The sequence below is a fragment of the Pelophylax lessonae genome (assembly GCF_965119305.1).
Source record: "Pelophylax lessonae genome assembly, chromosome: 7".
NCBI lineage: Eukaryota > Metazoa > Chordata > Amphibia > Anura > Ranidae > Pelophylax > Pelophylax lessonae.
In genome coordinates, this window is record NC_138774.1 from 201,653,123 (window position 1) to 201,678,068 (window position 24,946).

General features: G+C 43.1%; 1 protein-coding gene across 1 annotated transcript in view; it reads left to right on the forward strand.

The window, feature by feature from the left end:
- The window catches only part of LOC309559654 (methyl-CpG-binding domain protein 1-like), a 58,055-nt gene that overhangs the window by 12,982 nt on the left and 20,127 nt on the right, over positions 1 to 24,946 (forward strand). The window contains exons 7-14 of the mRNA XM_082263003.1: positions 4,108 to 4,251; positions 4,639 to 4,773; positions 5,979 to 6,035; positions 11,601 to 11,654; positions 14,029 to 14,082; positions 19,546 to 19,707; positions 23,607 to 23,708; positions 23,800 to 23,892. Of these exons, the coding sequence (XP_082119129.1) occupies positions 4,108 to 4,251; positions 4,639 to 4,773; positions 5,979 to 6,035; positions 11,601 to 11,654; positions 14,029 to 14,082; positions 19,546 to 19,707; positions 23,607 to 23,708; positions 23,800 to 23,892 (801 nt within the window). The remainder of the gene's footprint in view (positions 1 to 4,107; positions 4,252 to 4,638; positions 4,774 to 5,978; positions 6,036 to 11,600; positions 11,655 to 14,028; positions 14,083 to 19,545; positions 19,708 to 23,606; positions 23,709 to 23,799; positions 23,893 to 24,946) is intronic.

Consider the following 24,946-nt stretch of genomic DNA (forward strand, 5'->3'; position numbering starts at 1 on the left):
TGCGCAATTTTGAAGCATGACATTTTGGGTATTCGGCGTAACCTTCTTTCACATTCTAGAAAAAAACATGGGCTAACTTTACTGTTAAGTTGTTTTTTTTTTTTTTTTCAAATGCAGTGAAATATATTTCCCCACAAAAAATTGCGTTTGAAAGACCTCTGTGCAAATACCGCATGACAAAAAATATTGCAACAACCGCCATTTTATTCTTCAAAGTTTTTTCTAAAAAGATATATAGAATGTTTGGGGAATCTAAGTAATTTTCTATAAAAAAATACTGCTTTTAACTTGTAAACAACAAATGTCAGAAATAGGAGGAGGATGGGCAGAGTTTTTATTGGCTATACTTCTCCTGTGGGTAACAGAAATGCATTTAGTTCTGCACTCCTGTGACCCATTTTCAGCCATTTTCGGCTGACATCATAGACCTGGTCCAGGCTCTAAAAAAGATCCGGACCAAATGGTTGTGATTCGCCCAGCTGGCTCAGCTTTACAATACGCTGCTTCTGCCCCTCAACAGCTCAGCTCTCCAATGAGCAATGGAGGGGTAGGGCAGTGAACTTGGGACTCTTTACAGGCTGAAGATTGAGAGCTGACCGATCGGCGGTGTATGTTCAGTTTTCAGTCTAGAGGCAGTAGACAACTGCATCTGGGATCGGTGCTGCAGCCATCTGAAGGAGTATGATTGTTTTTTTTTTTTTTAGATTCCTGAACCTCTTTAAGGTTCTAAAACAAATAGAACCTCTAATTGGAAACCAGCTATGCATGTAACATTGACTAAGCATTAGTCCAAACTTTGCTTTTACAACCAGTTTTGATGATGGATCAATAGTTATTGTCTATAGACTACTGAGTTTCTTAATTAGGAGCAGTATAGTGATACGTTTTCACAGTGGTGCAATAGTGCTGGCACATATTATTGTCTTTAACCACTTTACCACTAGAGGATTTGGCTGTCTTGCGTCTGGGCCACTTTTTTCGATTTGGCGCTGTGCGACTTTAACTGACAATTGCGCGGTCGTGCGACGCCATACCCAAAAGAAATTTACGTCCTTTTTTTCCCCACAAACAGAGCTTTCTTTTGGTGGTATTTGATCACCTGTGCGATTTTTACTTTTTGCGCTATAAACAAAGAGCGTAAATTTTGAAAAAACAACTATTTTTCACATTTTTTTTATATGAAATTCCCCCCCAAAAAAATGTAAAAAAATCACAATTTTTTAAAATTTTTGGACAATTTGTTTTCTGCTACCTATGTTTGGTAAAAAAATTCACAATAAGCGTATTTTGATTTGTTTGCGCAAAAGTTATTGCGTTTACTAACAAAGGGAAAGATTTCTGTCATTTTTGGTGTTTTTTTTTTTTAACGCGTAATGGCGGCGATCTGCAATTTTTTTTGCGGGACTGCGACATTGCGGCGGACAGATCGGACCCTTGACTGACATTTTTGACACTTTTGGGGGTACCAGTGACATTACTGCAGTAATCAGTGCTATATATATGCACTGTTACTGTAAAAATGACACTGGCAGGGAAGGGGTTAATGTATGCCTGGTGCTTACTGACGTGTGGGGGGGGGAGGTGACTGAGTGACACAAGGACAGATCCAGGGTTCAGCTATGCTGAACCCTGCAATCTGACCCTGCCTGTCACTTGGGAGATCCGCCCGCTTGTGTTTACACAAGCAGGCGGATCTCCACACTAGATCCCCGACGATCGGGGAAGAGCGGCGGCGATCGCCGCTGCTCCTCCCCTGGCCCAACTCCCGCTGTGACTGAATACAGGGGGAGCGAGTTTCCGGCGCGCGCGCGCGCCGCCGAGAAGGGGGAGTGTCTGACGACGTAGTACTACGTCGTCAGACGATAACGAGCCACTTTGCCGCAGTAGTACTACGGTACTCAGACGGCAAGTGGTTAAAAAATAAATTGATTTAACATAAAGTAATCACTGAACTCTAATAATGTTGTTAATATTTTTGTTCATTTCAGAATTTTTTTTGTAATTTCTAGCTGCTGCCAGAGTATTTTTTTTACTATTTAAGTGTTAAGAGCCTGACTTAGCTTTTATAAAGCCAACCTAAACCCTGCTCTCATATGGCTGTCCAATACCAGCAACTTGTGCTGACACTTTAACTTCTGAGGATAAAAATATAGGGATTGCTACTGCCATTGGCTACCCAACTGAGCTAGGATTGAGTTTTATTTCTTACATAGGTCTGCTGTGCCTTCTGTGCCCTAGCAATTCTGCAGCCTGCGATTTCCTCCCATTTTTTTGCTTTTCGGTCTTTGTCACCTCTGTCACCTTATACAACCTTCCTGTTGGTACCTTGGAGCACTTTAAAAAGTTTCTGGTGTTAGACAATCTAATTTTTTTCCTGTGTTTGGATTCCTGTTGTTTTTTACCAGAGGGTTGCATAGAACGTGAAGTAAAATTAGAGGTGCTCCTTACTATAGTAGCTTTGTTTTTTTGTGAAACACTTTTTAAAAACTTTCATTACTAAATAGATGCCGTGCTTTTTTCCGATTTACCATTCTAAGATTTATTTATTACAGGCCAACAATTTACTCAGAGATTTATATAATCTACCTTTACATCAGTCGCTGCCCACAAGAAGCTTACATTGCTCAGATGATGACAATGAAGCCTCCTACTTAAGCTTGCCTTAGATGGTTCGAATCTCGGCTCGTTCAGCAGGGACCAGCCAATATACGAATCTATGTGCAGACTGATTTAACCAAAGTCAATTCATCAGTCGATCAGCATGTCGGATTTTTACATGTGAATATTGCCAGCTGCTATAGCAACTAGTAATAATGATTTAATAGTTTCTAATGTGAAGGCACCTGGTTGTTTACATGGGTCTATAGTATACCTGCTGCCCCTTTTAATTGTATAAAATACAATTATGATTCAGAGTATAAGGTAAAAAGGAGCTGGTATAATTTATAAAAATTCTTAAATATGTGCAATAAAATGTGAATAATTTTGCAATAAATTGCTATATTCATATATAAAGTGCTATCATTATGTGCAAAGATAAATAATTTGTGGTATTGTATTGATATTTGTACTTTTTAAAACAATGTGCTAACAATCTCTAGAAAGTGCTAGAAATAGTGCTGAAATAAATTCTTGCTCAATATCGAATTCATTCAATATAAATATAGAAGTATGTAGTCCATAACTGAATCTAATATTCCAATATTAAAGTGAACAGTGCATAAAAAGGTGAACTGTGATCCAATACAATTCATGCAGTGATGGAGTTCTTATTCATTCAGGTGCTTCGGTGATAGATAAGTGGTAATCAATGCCTCTTATCCGATAATACCAGGTCACACAGACCTCAGGCGCCTTTGATCCTATTTATTTAGAGTGAATCAAACCATCAAGACTCCTCCATTCCTCATCATGAAATACCATAAAAATGTAGAAAAATTGTAAAAGCTAGATTTCTCCTTCTCCTCACTCCTTCTCCACACTCAAGCTCATAGGACAGTAGCAAGCCAATATGCAGGGGAACAATAAATAAAGCCACAATAGTGTAATACTGTAAATTTATTAAAAATTAATAAAAAGGCTTTAAAATTTGCTGCTTACATTTAGCGGTGCCCACCTGGCACAGGCCAATGTACGTTGGTTGCTATGGCAAGGGATCGGTGCGGTGGCTGTATGATCTCCTATCTGCACAATCTGTCTGTATCTCCCTTGTAGCGTGGCAGCTGTCTGGCGTGTGTTCCACAGCTTGGGTAATAATGATTGTGTTCTCCCGGCAGGGACAGCTCCCCGTGCAGGCCCTTGCCCCCCTCCAGGAAAACACAATAGCTCCACGGATAGGATTCCCCCATCAATACTGACTGTATTGATGGGAGAATCGAGCAATTTTAAAAATCACATAATCTATGGCCTGCTTAGAAGTTTGAGAATGCACAGGATAAGGCCTGCATCAATTCCAAAAGTATAAATTGCTCTGAAGGGGATTTTTTTTTTTTTTTTGTATTTCTCAAAAAAAACAGGAGTTTCTCTATCATAGAATGTTTTGTAGTGTGTAAAATTGGTGAATTATATAGGTGGGAAATCCTGTTAATATCTCCTTCCTAACTTCAGAGCACCGGCTGTGGTAAATGTGCTGCATGCAGTTTGACTGAGAACTGTGGTTGTTGTTCGATATGTCTCCTCCGTACCCACAACCCTGAATTCGGAAGCTCCTGGAAGTGTGTGAAAAGGCGCTGTCTGAAGGCTATCCACAAGGTACCATCGCAGCAACTTTTGTGTGGCCAGCTTAAGAGCAACCTGTTCCTGCACCACTTTGGTGCTGAGCGTTCCCAGAAAATGAACAGTTTCCCACCCTGCTGAAGATTTATATTTTATCTGTTATCTCTTGAAATAGGTATTAGTCGACTCTTGACAAGAGCCTTCATTTCATGGTTAACAATGCAGTTCTCCTCATTTCCTGTTTTCTTTTTTGTGCTACATTAATTTGTATCTTGCAATGTAGCTGTTTTAACACAAGAGTGTCAGCAGCTATTTGAATAGGGTAACTCCACTACCCTTCTGTTTAACAGCATTTCTTTACAGCTTTAGCATAATTTGTATGTTGCAAAAAGTAATTGTTTTCATTATATTCTTCTTGCACAGACAGGTGACTGTGGAGTGTGTCAGGCCTGTACTGCAACAGAGGACTGTGAGGCTTGTTCTGTGTGTTTAAAGAGGCAACAAAACCCAGATCTAGGCATCAATACGAAGTGTATGAAACGAAGATGCCACAAAAAGGTTAGTTTGAGAGTGAGGGCATACAGATCGACCCTGGATGCATCTTGCTTGTGTCCAGGGCCGTTCACTTGCCATGTAATCATGGGAGCTAGCTATTCTTAGACTAGCTTCTGTGGAATGGCCCTGCTGAAAAAACAGCATTTGATATTGTGTATTTAATGGAGGGGGGGGGGGGTGAGTGTGAGGCTCGGTTCACACTTGTGCGATGCGGGAACGCTGCAAATATGCAGCGTGTTACCGCATCGCATCCGCACATCTGACAGTTCACACTACCATATGGGATACGCAGGGGGTGTCAATTAAAAGTTAACGACACCCCCAGTTGGATTGCAGTGTGATTTGCAAGTACGCACAGAATCGGATCGCACAAGTGTGAACCACTGTGCGATCCGATTTTGATGCGGCTCAAAAAAATGCCTCCTGTGCGTCTTTGGTGCGGATGCAGTGCGAATTCAGCCATACAAAGTGTATGGCTGAAATTCGCACCGCACATGAGATCGCATGTAATGAAGGAGCAGTGCGCTCCGAATTAAATGCGATCTCCGCAGCCGCACAAGTGTGAATCGGCACTGAAGGCAGACGTGTCCCCACTGTCAGAATACAATAGCGTGGCAGGGGAGACCCTGTATCCACAGTTCTTATGTGAATGCAGGGATCTTTGAGTTTTTTCATTTAACCGGCTGGTTGTAAGAAAAAAAAAAAAATCCCTGTGTTTTTACCCTGCTTTACTCCTAGGCTTCATAGGCAAGGTGCCTAGGTGAGGTAAAGTCAGTGAGTTGCCCTTTTTAAAAAATATTGGAAAAGTTGAGGATTCATCTACAGTTCTCATGCATCCTTTTGTGAGAAGTGGAGTCCTGCAATTTTTCAAGATTCTTCTGTGACTAGATCCTTCAGCGACAGGAAACAAAGCAATTAAAACCCAGAAATAAGGCGTTGTCAGCGGGGAGGGGGGTGGGTGGCGAGAGCCACATTTTGTGGGCCTTGCATTTTATTACAAGGTGTCTGCTGTAAATTGCACTTTCTCTTTAATGTAAAACTCATGATTTATTTTTTCATTCACACTAAAAGTAAGATAAATGCTTCTTACTGTATGTGATCATGCTTTTTATTTGATTGTTTTTTTTTACTTCATCCATTTGAGGTCTCTTTACACATAACTTCTCTATAAAATATTGCCCTTGACTTTGCTTATTTTGTGTTTGCAGAAATCAGGGACCAAAACAGAAGTAATTAAGGATTTTGCTACAAAGAAATTAAAAACAGTAAGTTTCTTAGGACTTGCAATGGTTTGGATGATCTAATGGGTAGGGCAGTAATTTATTTAAATTCACTTGGGTAGAGTGAGGATGGTTTAGATCCGTGTATGTTTTTTTTCAATGCACACCATTGGTTCTGGGCCCTAATATGGGTACAAATAACATCTTACATATGTGGTATCATTGCAATCATCAGGAGCTGGAGAATTTATTTTTGGTTCTTTATTGGCAAGTTATGGTGTTGGCAAGAAATATAGATCTTTTACTATTATGGGCCAGCTTTCTTTTGATAAAAAAAAAAGATCAGGAGATATCTTACCATTTACTACCAAATTTAAAGACCCTCGGTCAAAATGGGGTTCATTAGGACTGCAGTAGACCAATTATGCCTCTTTGGGAAAATGTAGTAACAGATCAAAACAGCAATGTAAGGTCATTGAATGAAGGATAAAAGGAAGATACAAGGATATCAAGAAATATTTTGTGGTACTCCCATGAGAATTAAGATATTGCAAATGAGGTGTGACAACCTAATGCTCTAACTCTCCTTGGTCGCAGACCCGTTGGTGCAATGCTTTGGAGACTCCCATGCAAAAAAATAATGTACATTTTTTTTTTTTCCTGCAAAAATATGTGCACCTATTTTATTATTTTTAAAGGTGAACTTGGCCCTTTAAAAGATATGAGGACAATAATTTAGGCACACATATTTTAAAGAATGCACAAAGTAAACCTGTGCATCGGCTATGCATATTAAAGCATTTACATAAATTCCTGAAAATAGATATGTATAGAGATGTTTCTAAAACAGGTTACTCAGCATTGGAGTTAGGGGTGTTATGAGGGGGGGGGGGGGGTTGTTTTAAAATATTTTTACCTGAGCCCGATCTCGATCCAGCTCTTGCCCAAGAGCTGTGGCACTGCTCTCTCTCCCCCTGCTCATTCACCATTGGCTCCCACTGCTGTCAGTCAAATCCAGTGACAAGGAAGCAGGGTGTGTGTCAATAGATGCACACAGTGCGGCTTGGGGGCGAGCCTGCATATGAGTACATGGATCTTCCTCCCTTAGTCCCCTTTTTGGGGGCTCACGGTTGTGTTTTTGGGTGGGGGGGCTTCACTGGTGTTGGACTGGAGAACGGTGGGTGTGTATCCCTTTGGAGGGTGCCTGTACCTTTTGGTGCTGCAGGGGGGGGGGGAGCCTGGGGTGTTTCCTCCTGGCGGATGCTCACATGGGCCCAGTGGGGTCTCCGGTCCCACGCAGTGGCGCTGCCACTTCGCCGTTGATGCCGTTTCCTGGCTTCGGCAGCCATGTTTGTGTAGTCCAACGGCCATGTTTTTGGTTTCCCATTGAAATTAGCGGCAGCCATTTTCTTGTAGTCCAAGTGCGGTGATGTGCTGCTTCTAGTGTCAGTGTCGCACTTCCTCTTTGATCTCAGTGTGGCAGGCTGTTCGGCGCTCTCCAGCTCTGGGGTGGTGAGTGTCTGTGGATATACAATCCTTCCTCTGCTATTCAGTGCCGCGAGTGCGCTGATTCTTGTGGTGCTCCAGCGGTGTGCAGGGGAGTTCTTTTTAAAAAACAAAAAAAACATGAAGCTTTTTTTCTTCATCCTTTTAAGGATCCTGTGGACAAGAGAGCGGAGGCTCTGGTTCATCTCCTTTTCAGCGTGGCAGGTTCAATGTTGAGGCCGGTGTTTGCTATCATCTTGATATCCCAGACCTTAACAGAATGGGCAAAAATTTTACGCCAGGATCTGTCTGGAAGGGGGTCAACACCCTTCTGAGCTGGCGGATCAGTTGATCCAGGGGGTACAGTACATTTGTGATGCATCTTTGGATGCAGCCCCCTTGGCCGGCATGGTATCTGTGACGGCAGTGATTCTTCGACGCATGATTTGGTTGAAGGACTGATTGGCCTGACCAGGCTTCTAAAAAGGTGCTGACTGATCTACCTTTTGTAGGTGTTTGTTCGGTGCCTCTATGGAAGAGATCATTAAGAGCCTTAAGGGAGGTAAGAGTACATTACTTCCGCAGGTTGCTAGGGGTAAGGAACCTCGTAAATGTGGTCCTTTTTTCTCCCCTCCCGAGCGGCCCTTTTGTCCGTCTGGATCACAGGAAAAGGGTTCGAGATCCACCCGTAACTTTGTGGGAGGCTCCAAGAGACCCTGGAATGGTAAGTCGAAAGCGGGCACTACCGGTTCCACAGACAAGCCTTCCCCAGCCTCAAGGGGTGTCCTCACCTGCATCTGGGGTGAGGGGACGTCTTCGCCTTTTTCCGGAACCGTGGACCTTGTTCATTCAGGACAATTGGGTCCACGAGTTGATTTGGTTACAAGATCAAGTTTCAGTCGTTGCCTCCGGCAAGGTTCTTTCCTTCCAACTTGCGCCTGTCTCACGATCGGCTACAGGGCCTCTACGGGGCAGTGCAGGACCTGTTAGCACAAGGAGTTATTGTGCCGGTTCCAGATTTGGAACGTTTTTATTCAAATCTGTTTACAGTTCCCAGGAAGAAAGGTAAGGTTTGCCCGATTTTGGATCTCAAGGCTCTGAACTGTTTTGTGTGGGTTCAGAAATTTCAGATGGAGTCCATCCGCACGGTAGTAGCTTTCCTTCATCAAGGGCATCTTCTGGCCTCTTATCGATCTCAACGGCGCTTACCTTCATATTCCAATATATGTCAGGCATCAGCGTTTTCTTCGTTTTGCTGTGGGCCTGGAGCACTATCAATTTGTGGTGTTACCCTTCTGGTCTTGCCTCCACTCCTCGGGTGTTCACAAAGGTTTTGGCCCCAGTGCTGACCTTGCTAAGGCAGAAGGGGGTCGCGCTACTGGGTTACCTGGATGATCTACTTCTGGGTGCAGAGTCTTTTTCGTCTCTAGAAGCCAACTTGGACAAACTCTTCAGTTTAGATGGACACTGAATTTTCAGAAATCGGCTTTGATTTCGTCCACCAAGCTGGACTACTTGGGTCCGATGCTGGACTCTGCATCGACCTGGGTGTTTCTTCTACAGGCGAAACTACTAAGTTTGCAGGATGCGATTCAGCTCCTGTTCTGGCCAAATGGAACCAGGATCCGCTGTCATTTGGTGGTCTGATCCTATTGAGTCGGTTACGAGGGGGCCTCTACTATGGTGGCTTTGCCTGGGAAAATCCTTTCTTCCCCTATATTGGACTGTGATCACTACGGATGCCAGTTTGTCTGGGTGGGGAGGTGTCTTTGGAGTGTACTCGGCCCAAGGTGTTTGGACTCGAGTCCAGTCTGCCGATCAACATCCTGGAGATTCGGGCAATCAGGCTTTGTTTGTCTCAATGGATGGATCGTCTGAGAGGATGCCCTGGGAGGATACAATCGGAAAATGCTACGGCTGTGGTATATGTCAATCATCAAGGGGGCACAAAGAGTGCCCTGGCAGCCTGGGAAGTAACTGGTATCTTCAGGTGGGCAGAACATCTCAGTCGGCAGCTGTGTCTCCAGTGGGGGACCCCGATGTGGACCTGTTGGCCTCCCATCTCAACAGGAAGGTGCAGAGGTTCTTGTCAACGTCTCAGGATCCTCTGGCCGATGCCGCAGACGCCCTGGTGGCCCCTTGGCTGATTTACGCCTTTCCTCCAATATAACTTCTGTCGAGAATGCTACGCAGAATTGAGGTAGAAGGGATTCCAGCCATTCTGGTGGCACCAGACTGGCCTCGCCGGTCTTGGTACACGGGCCTGGTAAAGCTGGGTGCAGACGTCCCTTGGAAACTTCCTCTCAGGGAAGATCTTCTGTCTCGGGGACCAATCTTCCATCCTGCTTTACAGTAGCTGGCTTTAATGGCTTGGCTATTTAAAGCCAGGTGTTGAAGGACAGAGGGCTGTCGGAGTCAGTGATTCCTACTTTGTTCAAAGCTAGGAAATTTACTTCCAGGTAAGTTTATCATAGCGTTTGGAAGGTGTACATTACTTGGTGTGAGTCCCGGGGGATTTCTCCCCGTTTCTTTTCTGTGTCTCGCCTGTTGGAGTTTCTAAAACTAGACCAACGTTTGGCTCTGGGCACCATCAAGGGCCAGATCTCCGCCTTGGCCATATTTTTCCAAAGATTGTTGGCTGCGAAGTCCTTGGTTCACACTTTTTTGCAGGGAGTTCACCATCTGGCTCCTCCGGTGCGATCCCTGGTACCTCCGTGGGATCTCAATTTGGTACTGTCGGTGCTTCAAAAGCCTCCTTTTGAAAACATTTGTGAACTCCCGCTGCTCACTCTGTCGCAGAGGGTGGCCTTTTTAGTCGCTATTACTTCTGCATGTAGGGTGTCAGAGTTGGCTGCGTTGTCCTGTCGGTCACCTTACCTGGTGATTCACAGGGACAAAGTGGTGTTGCGACCCTGTCAGGTGTTCCCTCCTAAGGTTGCCTTGGGGTTTAATTTGAATGAAAATATTGTGTTACCGTCCCTATGTCCTAAGCTGGAACATCCTAAAGAAATTGCTTTACATTCCTTGGATGTGGTCTGGGCGATATGGGTGTACCTGGCGGTGATTAGGAATTCCGATTCTTTGTTCTTACGGATAGACCTCATAAGGGGCAGGCTGCATCTGCTGCTACCTTTTCCAAGTGGATCAGGCAGACGGTGGTGCAGGCCTATGCTACTAAGGGTCAGGTTCCTCCTTTCCCTGTCAAAGCGCATACTACAAGGGCGCTTAGTACCTCCTGGCCTCATCAGGCGTCCGTTGTTCAGGTGTGCAAGGTGGCTACGTGGTCGTCTGTACACAGTTTTTTAAAGTGGATGTACTTGCATCTTTGGATGCGGTGTTCGGCCGCAAAGTTTTGCAGGCTGCGGTGGCAGAGGCTCTCACCCCTTGAGGGTATCATTTTTTCCTGGTGGAGAGCTCCAGTTCTTGGTTGAGCTCCTGTTTTTACCTGGTTGGCTATGTTTAGCCTTGTTAAGAATCATACATTGTCTTACCGTGAAATCCTTTTCTCTGAGGTTCACTGACGGACACAGCACCCACCCCTCTGTTGGGTCGAGTTATGTATTTTTCTGACACTGCTTGTTACAAACTGAAGTCCTATAGCAGGAAATGATGGTATATCCCCTGAGACTGCCTCAGGGGCGTAGCCAAAACATTTTTCTGCCTAGTCCTACTCCTGAAGAGAGACCAGCATATGCTCAAGGGTCTAGAAGAAATGAAATTGTGAGAGACCAGCATATGCTCAAGGGTCTAGAAGAAATGAAATTGTGAGAGACCAGCATATGCTCAAGGGTCTAGAAGAAATGAAATTGTGTCAGTCAGTGAACCTCAGAGAAAAGGATTTTACGGTATGACAAAAATTCAGTTTTTTTTCCTATCTGGTAAAAGGATGGTCCCCAGGAAGTGAGAGGAAGCCTCGAAACGCATGACCTAAACTGCCCCATTCTATTCGCAGCTAAATACTTCTAATATTCTTATACATTTCTTACATTTACTTCCAGTACTGAGATTTTGAATAAGATTTTGTTTCTTTGAGAATGTCCGTCTTGGTGCCCTTGTACAAATCCTATCTGTAGTTTAGTCATGTGACAGACATCCCACCTCCAACATTCTTTATCTCTAATTTAGAAATGGCGATTGATGGCAGAACGAGATGGGAGCAGTCTTCCGGCTAAGCAGAAGGTTAGTGAAACTTCTCTGTGTATTGTCGGATATCTCCGGTGAATACCTATTTACTAATAATCTTGTGATGATTTAGACCAGCTGTATAGCTTGGATGTGTGTAGGCTTTGTCTAGATCCTATATAGGATTATTTGTCTGTCTGCTGTTCAACTCTAATCTTTGAAGGCCACTGATCAAGGTTTTTAGACGTAGACCTCAAAAAATATTTACCCCCCCCCCCCTTCTTTGGAATTTGCATATTTTTGGACAGCATTTTTATACTTCAGCATTGCTACTTTAAGTCTCTAACCACCAGAACTGTTGTGGGTTATTAATTTACCCAGTCATTAAACCTAGGGATGTCTTTGCAGTGGCTGTATAACTGCTGCAAATACTTGACTTTAAAATGAACTTGTTTTCTGCCCATGCAGGATAAAACAAGTTCTCTTTAAAGCGACCTCCAGTTACCAGTGGGGGGTAGCGGAAGATGCCCTGTGAAATGTTTGATCCTAATATGAAGCCTTTACAATTGACCCAAACCAGCCTATCCTTTATAGCTGAGGAACCTGCCATATTTGACTTAGGTTAGATCTGCAGTTGCCTATACACAAGATCAGCTTTGACACCAGCCATTTGAAGGCTTGAAAGTTTAATTGAAAGCTAATATAAGCACAGTAGTAACTGTAACGGTTATTGCCAGAGGCATGCCCTGAAATGGGCACGTGTTGAGAAACCATTAGAGGAGCTCCAGGCTCCCCCCAAAAAATTAAGTCAGCAGCTACTAATACTGTTGCTGCTGACTTTAATACAAGGACACTTACCTGTCCTGGAATCTAACTATGTTCTTCCCCAATCTGATTCTTCAATCGGCTTTGGCTGCAGACCCTGGCATCTCGGTAAGCAAAAAAGGCAATAAAGCCAAGTGGCTTCATAGCTGGTTTCCTACTGCGCCTGCGTGAGCCACACTGCGCCTTGTGAATGGTCCCGTAGACTTTTGGGTCCTGTGATGAGTCCCAGAAGACTGCGGGGGTTGGAGATAAGGCCAAACTCCTGGCTCAGAACGCCATGGGGCATCTGACCAGGAGTGGGTACCTTTTCAAAACCCCCTCCCCCCAAAAAAGCGCAAAATGAGGCAGTGGGGAGGGGGGGATGCAAACAAGCAGGACTTTCCCCCTTTGGGTGAAGTTTCGCTTTAAATTGGTGGGTTTGTTTAAAAACCTAGAATTGTTTAACATATGTATGAAATGTTCATTAAAAGGAATATTCCTCCAAATTCACAAAAGAAAGTTTGGAGAATTTTGCAAATAGCTGATTGTTGGGGATCACTTGCAGATGAAAGTGGAAAATCCCTTTTATTTCATTGCAATCTATTACAAGTGCGTTTTACAGTTGGAAGGAAGGTGGCCCTCAAGGATGGAGTTGGATAGCCCTGCTCGGTTTCTCTTCTAAACTGCATGCTTGTGTAGTGTATTTGTGGATCTCTCAGTCCATGTCCAGCTAGCTTAAAGGGTAACTCCACTTTCATGGGGGAAAAAAATAGCAAATTTGGAAAAAAATAGCAAATTTGGAAAAAAAATAGCGTATACAGTTGCGACACAAGTCATATTGTAATTGGATGTTATTAAAAAATACCTTTCCTTTTCAATCTGCATCTGCTGTAATTTTCTGAAAATGCAATGGAATATGGCTACCTGGAGGTGTTCTGTACAAAGAATGTGTAAAGAATGTCCCTCAGAAACATCATTTCCTGCATATGTGATTGGCTCACTAATTTCCCCAGGAGTCTGCACTAACATGCAAGTCAGATTTCTGGCATCCCCTGCAACAAAAATGTCATTTTTGGTGAGATACTCGCAATAGGAACACGTCTAAAGGGATGCAGGCCCAGCAGCTTTCCTCATTAGTCTCCTGCAGCTGCATAGCTGATTGATAATTATGAAACCACTCTTATTACTCACTCTGCACAGAGGAACGCACGGTGATTTATTCAGAATAACAAAAGGTAGAAATCTACAACAGTTTGTTAAAATCCTTGCAATGTACATAGATCACCCAGAGGGTAATGTTTTTTTTTTCCCCTCTACAAAAGTGGAGTTACGCTTTAAAGATATTGTCACCCTGGGCTAAGAGACTGTGCCTTTGTAAAGGGCCCGCCTGCACCACTTATATTTTGCCTTCCTAGCACTCCCGCATGCCAGCAACTATACTTATCGCTTCAGGTTATGTTATCCGACCTCTTACTAAATGTAGGGAGCTGCGAAGGAGCTCTGAGGAGTAAGCTGGGGCAGGAGACCTTTGCAAAGGCTTTTCTTTTTCCTTTACATGGGCAAGGTGACAGTGTCTCTTTAACTGTGGCTTGTGCAATCTTTGCCTTTTCTCTTTTCTTACTCTTAGAAAAAGGCCTATCATAAAAAGGTGAAGGGAAAAACTGAAAAGAAGAAACCGAAGGTCAGTGGTGATTGACAGACTCTTGTTGGAGACCTTGGCTGTTCTCTGACCTATCCTGTTGATGTTGCGATTGGCTTGGTATTCTAGTTGCAGTTTTTGGGTTGCTTGTATACTGTAACAGAAGATAACATCGTATTCTTTTTGTAGGGCTGTGTAATAACTTTTACTCTTTCCTACTCTTTTTGTTATGCCGTTCAGCTCATGGTTTCTGAGTTTCCAATGTGCTTACCCTATTACAAAGCTTCTCTATCCATGTTCTGCTGCTTTCATATTTACTCTATTGGTTAACAGTTTTCAGAACCATGCCCTGTGTTTTGCCATATTTGCATTTGCTTACGAAACAAATCTATTTCCACTCGTAGAGCCTTTTTGTGTGCTTGACTTGCTTGCATGCTTTCTGTCCTCCCTTGCATGGGTTTTTTTTCCTTGTTGCATCTTCCTTTTAAACATCTTTATTTTTAGGTATTTGCCAAGTTTTTTATTGCAAGCATTCAAAAATCTGTGTTTCATTTGTTCACCTCTGATTCTCACTTGTGCTACCCTGGGCATTTCATGGACAAGTAATACTCGCATTTCTTGAAGGAAGCCAAATGCATTAGCTTGTAAACAGTAGACTAAAGAAAATCCTTTACAGCAAGCATTTAGTAAGCTTATTTTTGGCCACATTTCTCCAGTGGGTCACAGGAGTACACTTACTTCTGCACTCTGTACACTCTGAGTACACTCAGTTCTGCACATGTGACAACCAACAGCTGACGGTGAAGTGAAGTCCGCTGTTGGTTGTCACAGAGTGGGTCCAGGGTCTGCATGTGTCTGGACAATAATATTGGGATCCGCCCAGATGCCTAACTGGCAGCTGCTCCCTGCATAGCTTTGCGCTTCAGTGAGCACAGCGCAGTGACTGCTCACTGAAGACCAAGCACTGAGCGATCAGCGGTCTTTGATCACTCAGTTCTCGGTCTTAGACGTGGAAGGAGACTGATACCGCATTGGAGCGATTGCTGCATCCACCTAGTTGAGTATAAATGTTTGTTCTTTTGGAATCGTCACTTCTATTTTAATCCTCACTTGATTGGTTATTTGCCACATACAGGTGATTGGCCATTGGCAAAAAAAAAAAAAAAAAAGGGAAGGCCATACCCCTCCAATACAGGAAGTACCTCAGTTTTTCACCAGGTGATGGTCAAAGGGCAGTGGACCCAATAAAGGGGGATAGAGTCCCTGAGGGTCCTGAGAGACATTGCCTGCTGTGATGGGTGAAGGTTGGATCCCTTACCTCTAAAAAGGGGGATCCTGCTGCAGGGGAATGGTGAGCGCCTGGGTTGCTTTTTCTTGTACTTACAGTGCATTTAGAAAGTATTCACAGCGCTTCACTTTTTCCACATTTTGTTATGTTAGTCTTATTCCAAAAAATATTAAATTCATTATTTTCCTCCAAATTCTACAAACAATACTCCATAATGACAATGTGAAAGAAGTTTGTTTGAAATCTTTGCAATTTTATTAAAAATAAAAACGAAAAAATCCCATGCACATAAGTATTCACAGTATAAAGAAAAAGAGGTTGTGCATTACCCAAATGGAGTTTATTAAAATTAAATAGGACGAAATATACTCAAACATAAAAATGTTAACAGCATATCGATCCACAATGAACCCAAAGTGACCAGGTCATCAGGACAGTGTCCAGTATGTCTGAGGACCTTCAAAATGGCTGACGTGTTTCGGGGGGGGGGGGGGGGGGAGATCCCCTCTTCAGAGCGAGGGCATCCCCTCTTCAGAGCCACCTGGAGAAACAATGGAGCTTTGTCGGTGACCATCTGGTTTTTAGTCACCTCCCTAAGGCCATTCTCCCTCGATTGCTCAGTTTGATCGGACGGCCCGACGGCCCGCTCTAGGAAGAATCCTGGTGATTCCAAACTTCTTCCATTTACGGATGATGGTGGCCACTGTGCTCAATGGGATCTTCAATGCTGCAGAAAATTTTCTGTACCCTTCCTCAGATCTGTGCCTCCATACAATTCTGTCTCGGAGGTATACAGACAATTCCTTGGACTTCATGGCTTGGTTTGCGCGCTGACATTCACGGTTAACTGTGATACCTTATATAGACAGATGTATGCCTTTCCAAATCATGTTCAATCAACTGAATTTACAAGAGGTGGACTCCAATCGAGTTGTAGAAACATCTCAAGGATGATCAGTGGAAACAGGATGCACCTAAGCTCGATTTTTGAGTGTCATGGCAAAGCCTGCGAATACTTATGTAACTTCTTTCATGTTGTCATTATGGGGTATTGTTCGTAGAATTTTGAGGAAAATAATGAATTTAATCCATTTTGGAATAAGGCTGTAACATAACAAAATGTAGAAAGTGAAGTGTCGTGAATACTTTCCCGATGCATTGTATGTGTTACTGTGCCTAACTGCTTTTTCATAGTGTTTTTTTTTTTTTTTTTTCCTATTCTCAGTGAATAGCTGCATGCTGAGTTCCTCTGTGTTTCTGTGCAAGGTTGCTCATCTGGTAATACACTGGAGCTTTGGTGCTTTATATTTTTTGTGATAGCCCAACACAAAGTGGCATATAATTGTATAAGTGGAACTTGAGAAATGTGGTGGTCAAGCCTGTATTAAAAAAAAAAAAAAATTAAGTCAGTGGCTACAAATACTGTAACTGCTAACTGTTAATATAAGGACTCTTACCTGTCAAGGGATTTCACGATTTTGGCACATCTATCCAATCCCTCCATCGGCTCCTGGTGCAGGCGCCGGCATGCTTACTAAGGAAAAACACGAAGTGAAGCCACAGCTTGTTTCATACTGCGCATGCGCGAGACGCACTGCGCTTTCCAAATGGTCTAGCTGTCTTCTGGGACATGTGTATCTCTCAGAAGGCAGCGGGGGAAATTTCGAAGATCACTGCTTCGTTGTGCGGCGACCTTACCTGGAAGTTGGAGCGGGTACCTGTTTTACAGATACCCACTACCTCCCCCAAATGTGGCAGTGTAGGGGGTGGGGGGAGGGTGTGAACAAGCGGAGCTTCCACTTTTGGGTGGATCTCCACTTTAATATCTGAAAAGTGTGGCGTCCATTTGTATTCAGCCCCCCTGAGTTAATATTTTGTAGTAGGAATGGGCTTGGGTGTGTTCGGGATACCACCTGCCCGATCCCTCCAGGAAGTCGACACTGCACACTAATTACAGGTAGTGAGACATTTCCTGGTCCACAGCTGCCAGTCAGCCACCCACAGGCCCTGTGCCAGCGAGCCAGTCATCCGCCCACAGGCCCTGTGCCAGCGAGCCAGTCATCCGCCCACAGGCCCTGTGCCAGCGAGCCAGTCATCCGCCCACAGGCCCTGTGCCAGCGAGCCAGTCATCCGCCCACAGGCCCTGTGCCAGCGAGCCAGTCATCCGCCCACAGGCCCTGTGCCAGTCATCCGCCCACAGGCCCTGTGCCAGTCATCCGCCCACAGGCCCTGTGCCAGTCAGCCGCCCACAGGCCCTGTGCCAGCCAGCCGCACACAGGGTGCCAGCAAGCCAGCCATTAAACATTAAACAAAAATTAACATGTTCAGTACCAGATTTGTGTCAAAAATTGCCTTTATTTTTCAAAACTTTAAATGTACAAAATATCGTCCGATACCGATACGTTGTGACTAAAATATCGGTATCAGCCCTGAAAAAACCATATCGGTCAGATGAGCGCACAAGCAACTGTGACAGTTCTTATTCACACAAGGCCTTGAATGTGACTGATTTGCGTGTAGTTCCATTTTAAGAAAGAAAGTAAAGCACCTGTTGAGGAAGTATGGCTAGCCAAGGTAAAACGTTAAACAGATTTCCCTTTGACTATCTTTTGGCCATAGATGCTTTAAGCAGGATTATTTTAGCTAGTATATTGATCAGAAATTCCCTGCAGGAACCTGTTGGTAGTTTTTTATTTTCTTTTTTCTTTCTAAGCAACTTCTGTTAGGCCTGTTTCCACAGGGCTGGTGTGCAGTGATATCCATCTGAGATCAGCATAGTGCTGATTCGCTGAGCTCGGAGGATCACACCATTTACTTTTTTTTTTTTTTTTTTTTACCGAATATTATTGAAATGTCACACAGATATCTCATAAATTTCTATTGTCAGCAGCATGATGTGAGGGAGTGGATTGCCCCACGCTGCACTGCACTGAAAAAAGTACTTAAAGTGATTGTAAAGTCTCTTTTTTTTGACAAAAAAACAAACGTTATAGTTAGATCCTTTGTGCAGCCTGGATCCTCCTTCTCTCGGCTCCCTGTCTGGAGCTTCTGGCCCCTCCTGATGAGTGCTCCCTCAGCAAGCTGCTTGGTATGGGGCACCTGGACCGAGCTATTTGGCCGCACCCCCTCTCTCTCCTGATTAGCTAGCTGACTTGGGAGACAATGGCGCTGGTTCTGTGTCTCAGTCAATCAGGAGGGAGGGTCCCAGGCGGCTGAAGGACTTGTGAACAGCAATGGACAGAGATGGGGCTCTGGTAAGTATTAGGGGGCGCTGGGGCGGCTGCTACACACAAGGTTTTTTTATCCCAATGCATAGAATGCATTAACATAAAAAAGCTTCTGACTTTACAAGTTCTTTTAATGCATGAACTCGCTAGTCTCCAGTGAGTGACCGAGCGATGGGGCAGTGCAGGCGTTTGAGGGAACCTGCAACAGATTCAATTTGAAGCTGTTGAGAAAAACATAGCTCTCTAAATGCTTGCTGAAAGTGATGCTCTTTAGCCTATTAATGAAAGCAGAGCTCCAAGCATAGGACTAAATGCAGTATCAGATGACTAGAGTTGTTAAACTTAGTACCACTTAAAGAATAAGTTGACTTTTTAGAAAAAAAATGTACAATTTTTTTTTTTTTTTTGGAGCCTGTAAAACATTGCACTAGCGATCAGCAAGAACTGCAAGCCGACAGCCGCAAAGGATGTTGGGGCTTGTAGTTCATTCACACACAGCTGTGTGAGTGAATGACGTGGCCCCACTTGGCCGTGCTGATTTAAAAAAGTGATAGTGCGGGGGGGGGGGGGGGGGGGTTGGAGAGAAATCAGGTGGAACATGTCACATGTTCCTAAAGGTGAACTTGTCCTTTAACTGCAACGTCATAAATCAGTTTTGGGTGATTAGTCCGGATTAATGCTCATTTTGCGATTTTGGTTGCTTGCACCTTATCTCATTCTCTTTCCCCATCTCTTACAGCTTTTCTTGTGCTTTCCCCTGGTTGCCAAACCTTTTCATGCATGTAATCCTATTTGCAGAGTTTGCTTACAGGAATCCCCTTTACATATTACGTTTGTTCCTTTCCCCAAACCCATTTGACCTTGCAGTTTGGATGGCATCTTCCTTTTTTGCGCATTCAGCATTATGCATTAAGTTCCATGTTAATAACTGCCTGGCAAAGCTTTAGAGCACCTAATCAATACTGTCCCTCCTGCTATGTTCTACTGCAGAAGGTAGGTCGTCGCAAGAACCGAAAATGTGGCACGTGTGAGGCCTGCCAAAGGAAACAGGACTGTGGCGATTGTGACTTCTGCCAGGACAAGCCCAAATTCGGTGGCCGTAATCTTAAGCGACAGAAGTGTCGCTGGCGCCAGTGTCTGCGGTTTGCCACGGTGGGTTTTGTTGCTTAAGTCTTTCGTGACCAGAGGTCATTTAAAGCCTAAATGTCCAGACCAAATTTAACAGTACTGTATACCGATTTTATTTTTATTTTTTTTGTTTTAAGAAAATATATGGCTGTTATCTGGTACCATATGCTGCTCTTCTTTTTTTGTCAAAGCCTAACAAAAATGTAAAAGTGCATTTTTGTTTTTTTACAAATGAGTTTGATTAAAAAAAAAAATATTTTTTTATTTTTTTTTAATTTAAGACTTTAATTGTGCATTGTATTTTTTTTTCTCTCTGTGCAAGAAGTGTGGTGCAGTGCCATCTACAAGAGAGGTGTGTTTGTAATTAAACCCTCCATCCTGCTTGAGATCCCCATGATAGGCCGTCATGATGATCACATGATCAGGAACCATTCTGATTGTTTGCGGATTGTTAATCTGAGAGCTGCATTCGTCGTAGACAGTATTGACTCTAAACTAGCTAAGATTATGCTAGTTTATAGTGCTGCTTCATGCTGCTAGTTCACAGCTGCATCGTAGATTAGGTTCTCTCAGCATTTGGAAACATTCTTGAAAACAAGGTGTTAAATAACAGCCTAATCAAGCAGAGGTAAAATACTCACTCACACTAGGCCTCTTACCATTCATTGATTTTAAATGTTACATATTTTTTTTTTTTTTAAGATTAAGGTTGGATTGCAGTCTGCCTTTAAAGGTGCATGCCAGTCAAACCTAATGGATTTGCATTTAAACTCAAGAAGTGGGCATAGTCAACCTGATAAGTGGCTGTAGTTTCCATCACGATTTTTAGTTTTTCCAAGAGGCTGCCCTGTTGCTTAAATTCTTAAGTTTTCCAAGTAGGTTCTGAAAGAGAAACCTGTGCCGTCCTCTTACTGGCAAAGTGAACCCAGGCAAGCTTACTTTGAGAGCTCCAGAACACTTAGCATGGTTTGGCTCTAGACTGCCCATCACACCTCCCTGTTAACAGTCATTAAGGACAGAATGTTGGGTATTTATTGGAGGATGTGAACCAGAGCCTCACCTAGTTCTGTGGTCCTCAACCCTGGCCTACAGGGCCCACTAACAGGCCAGGTTTGCAAGATAACTGAAATACATCCCAGGTGATATCATTTGCTGCTCAGTGATTGCAGTACTCTAGTCTGCATCTCCCCAAGGTAATACTTAAAATCTGGACTGTTAGTGGGCCCTGAGGGCCGGAGTTGAGGACCACTGACCTAGATGACTGGTTGATTTTTTTTTTTTTTTTTCATGTTTACATGCATCAGGTTTTTGAAATCCCTTTAAACAAACCACACTGTTTTTGGTAGAAGAAATGCCTTCTTAAGCATCAGAGAAGATTTACATAGCACAGAATTTTGCAATTTTTAGTTGAAGTTCATCTGGAAACTTTGTGAAAAGCCTACTGAGTGTAGCTGTAAGGCTAGATTCACACCTATGTGAGTTGAAACCCAGGAACTTAATTAAAATATATATACATACACAGTATCTCACAAAAGTAAATACACAACCCTCATAACAAAAAATTCATAAAATAAATTTATTATATCTTTTCATGTGACAACACTTTAGAAATGACACTTTGCTACAATGTAAAGTAGTGAGTGTACTGCTTGTATAACAGTGTATATTTTCTATCCCCTCAAAATAACTCAACACACAGCCATTTAATGTCTAAACTGCTGGCAACAAAAGTGAGTACACCCCCTAAGTGAAAATGTCCAAATTGGGCCCAATTCGCCATTTTCCCTCCCCGGTGTTATGTGACTGGTTAGTGTTACAAGGTCTCGGGTGTGAATGGGGAAGCAGGTGTGTTAAATTTGGTGTTATCGCTCTCACTCTCTCATACTGGTCACTGGAAGTTCAATATGGCACCTCATGACAAAGAACTGAAAAAAGAATTGTTGGTCTACATAAAGAAGGCTTAGGCTATAATAAGATTTCCAAGACCCTGAAACTGAGCGCAGCACTGTGGCCAAGACCATACAGCGGTTTAACAGGACATGTTCCACTCAGAACAGGCCTCGCCATGGTCGACCAAAGGAGTTGAGTGCATGTGCTCAGCGTCATATCCAGAGGTTGTCTTTGGGAAATAGATGTATGAGTGCTGCCAGCATTGCTGCAGAGGTTTAAGGGGTGGGGGGTCAGCCTGTCACTGCTCAGACCATATGCCGCATATTGCATCAAATTGGTTTGCATGGCTGTCGTTCCCCAGAAGGAAGCCTCTTCTAAAGATGATGCACAAGAGAGCCCGCAAACAGTTTCCTGAAGACAAGCAGACTAAGGACATGGATTACTGGAACCATGTCCTGTGGTCTGATGAGACCAAGATAAACGTATTTGGTTCAGATGGTGTAAAGCGTGTGTGGAGGCAACCAGATGAGAAGTACAAAGACAAGTGTGTGTTGCCTACAGTGGTGGGAGTGTCATGGTCTGGGGCTGCATGAGTGCTGCCAGCACTGGGGAGCTACAGTTCATTGAGGGAACCATGAATGCCAACATGTACTGTGACTTACTGAAGAGCAAGATCCCCTCCCTTTGAAGACTTGGCTGCAGGGCAGTATTGCAACATGATAATGACCAAAAAAACACACCTCCAAGACGACCACTCCCATGCTGAAGAATTTGAGGGTAAAGCTGATGGACTGGCCAAGCATATCTCCAGGCCTAAACCCTATTGAACATCTGTGGGGCATCCTCAAACGGAAGGTGGAGGAACGCAAGGTCTCTAACATTCACAAGCTCCATGATGTCGTCATGGAGGAGTGGAAGAGGACTACAGTGGCAACCTGTGAAACTCTGGTGAATTCCATGCCCAAGAGGGTTAAGGCAGTGCTGCAAAATAATGGTGGCCACACAAAATATTGACACTTTGGGCCGAATTTGCACATTTTTACTTAGGGGTGTACTCACTTTTGTTGCCAGTGGTTTAGACAATAATAGCTGTGTGTTGAGTTATTTTGAGGGGACAGCAAATTGACACTGTTATACAAGCTGTACACTCACTACTTTACATTGCAAAGTGTAATTTCTTCAGTGTTGTCACATGAAAAGATATAATAAAATATTTACAAAAATGTGAGCAGTGTACTTACTTTTGTGAGGTGTGTGTGTGTATGTATGTATGTATATATGTATGTATGTGTGTGTATATATATATATATATATATATATATATATATATATATATATATATATATATACACACACACACACACACACACACAGTCATTCTTAATTTCATCCCTAAGTACATATACAATAAAAGCAAGCACCCAAAGTATAGCGTAGTACAGTAGACAGATGAATGCCCCGTGTGTTGTGATTCAAAGTATTGTCCAAAATAGTATGCAGTTCTCACAGTGTATGTCAACCCACAAACATTTTTCTTTAGTGGTTTCATTCTGGCCCCATCTAAAAAAACAAATATTTTTTTGATAGTCTGTTGGAAAGCTACTTATCTTGAGTTACTTCAGAAAGAGCGCTTCCTTTTGCAGGCTTACAACTAAGCTGCTGTCTCACACTTAGAAGCGTTATCAGCCTGCTATATTAATGGAACGTTGGGGGCTATCTACCTATCAGGTCTCTTGATTAGGCAGCCCTATGATTATCTGAAAGAGTGTAGTAATTGCAGCAAAAGATGGCACGTAAAGATATACAGTACTTTTTTTTTTTTTAATTTTTATTAAACTGTAAAGACGGGCTAATTCCATCGCTAGGATGTGATGTGCTTCCCAGCATTCCTCATGGCTGACCATTCCATGCCACACGCTTTCAGTTCTTTTGCTAGCTGTGGTTTGGGGTTTCCTCTTTGTATGAATTAAGTTTTGGCTATGTAAAAGCCCTGCTTGCAGTTTGCTTTTAACCCTCTATGATTTGGGTCTTAGGAAAAAAATATCCCTGTGAATCTCAAGTCTAGCAATCATCCTGTGATCCTCGAGCGACTCCAGAGAGAGAAGTTGGCGGCTGATGATGAGAAGATGGAGACATTGGTGAGTTTCATGCTCACAAGAGCTGAGCTCTGAAGTTCTTTCTCATTGTTTCCTTACATTAATTTATCATTTTGCTGTCGTCCTCTAGCAACAAAGACCGGAATTGAAGCTTACACCCAGGTTGCCAATTATTAAGCTGGAACGACTTGATTACAGAAATGGAAAATACACATCAACAGCGGTAAGTATCACACACATAAATGTACATGTTGGACAGATCTGAAAATAAAGCCTGAAAAATTAGCATATCTACCTGCTTTCATCTTCAGCTCCCTGGCTTTCCTTTTGGGATCATCTTTTTCTTACTTTATATGCAGTGGTGGTTCCCAAGCATACTAACTGCATTTTCCCAAAGGCACCAGTAAGCTTGAAAACTATTTTTGGAGGAATAAATTGGAGTAGGGATTTGTCAAGCAGGCTGAAAGGAAGTTTAAATTGAGATTGCATTTATTTTAATTTTTATATAAATAATATAAAATAATGATAAAAAGCCTTAGTGCATGCTCTGACAATGCCTAGTTTTCAGCCTAGAGAAGACTTGGTATACCCCATCCTTACCCCTGGGGATCCCATAATTTTCCATGCAAGAAAATTGTGCTGTCTGACATAAGCTAGCTTCACTGTTTACCAGTTTGTCAAAACTGTGCTGGAGGGGTCCCAAAAGAGTGTTGTTTACACTGCAAAAGGACCCTTTTTGTCGGTTTAGGCAACAAAATGTGCAGGAGGTTGAAAGATGCTCGGAACTGTAGGCAGATGAGATAATTATAGAGCAAATTGATATATGCAAGCAAAATAGCCACCCCCTCACAAAAACATTGTGCAGAACAAGACATGGTAAGTCAGCAATTGGGACATAATCAGCTGTAGGGAGCCCACAGGCAAAACATGTGACTTGTCCTCTGTTTGCCTTTTTTTGAGCACCGTTTCCAGAATTTAGGTCCCCTTTAACCACTTAAGCCCCGGAGGATTTGGCTGCTCAAGACCAGGGCGTATTTTGCGATTCGGCACTGCGTGACTTTAACGGACAATTGCGCAGTCGTGCAACGCTGTACCCAAATGAAATTGACGTCCTTTTTTCCCACAAACAGAGCTTTCTTTTGGTGGTATTTGATCACCTGTGCGATTTTTACTTTTTGCGCTATAAACAAAAAAAGAGCGACAATTTTGAAAAAATAACAATATTTTCACATTTTTTTTATATTTTCACATTTTTTTATATGAAATCCCCCCCCCCA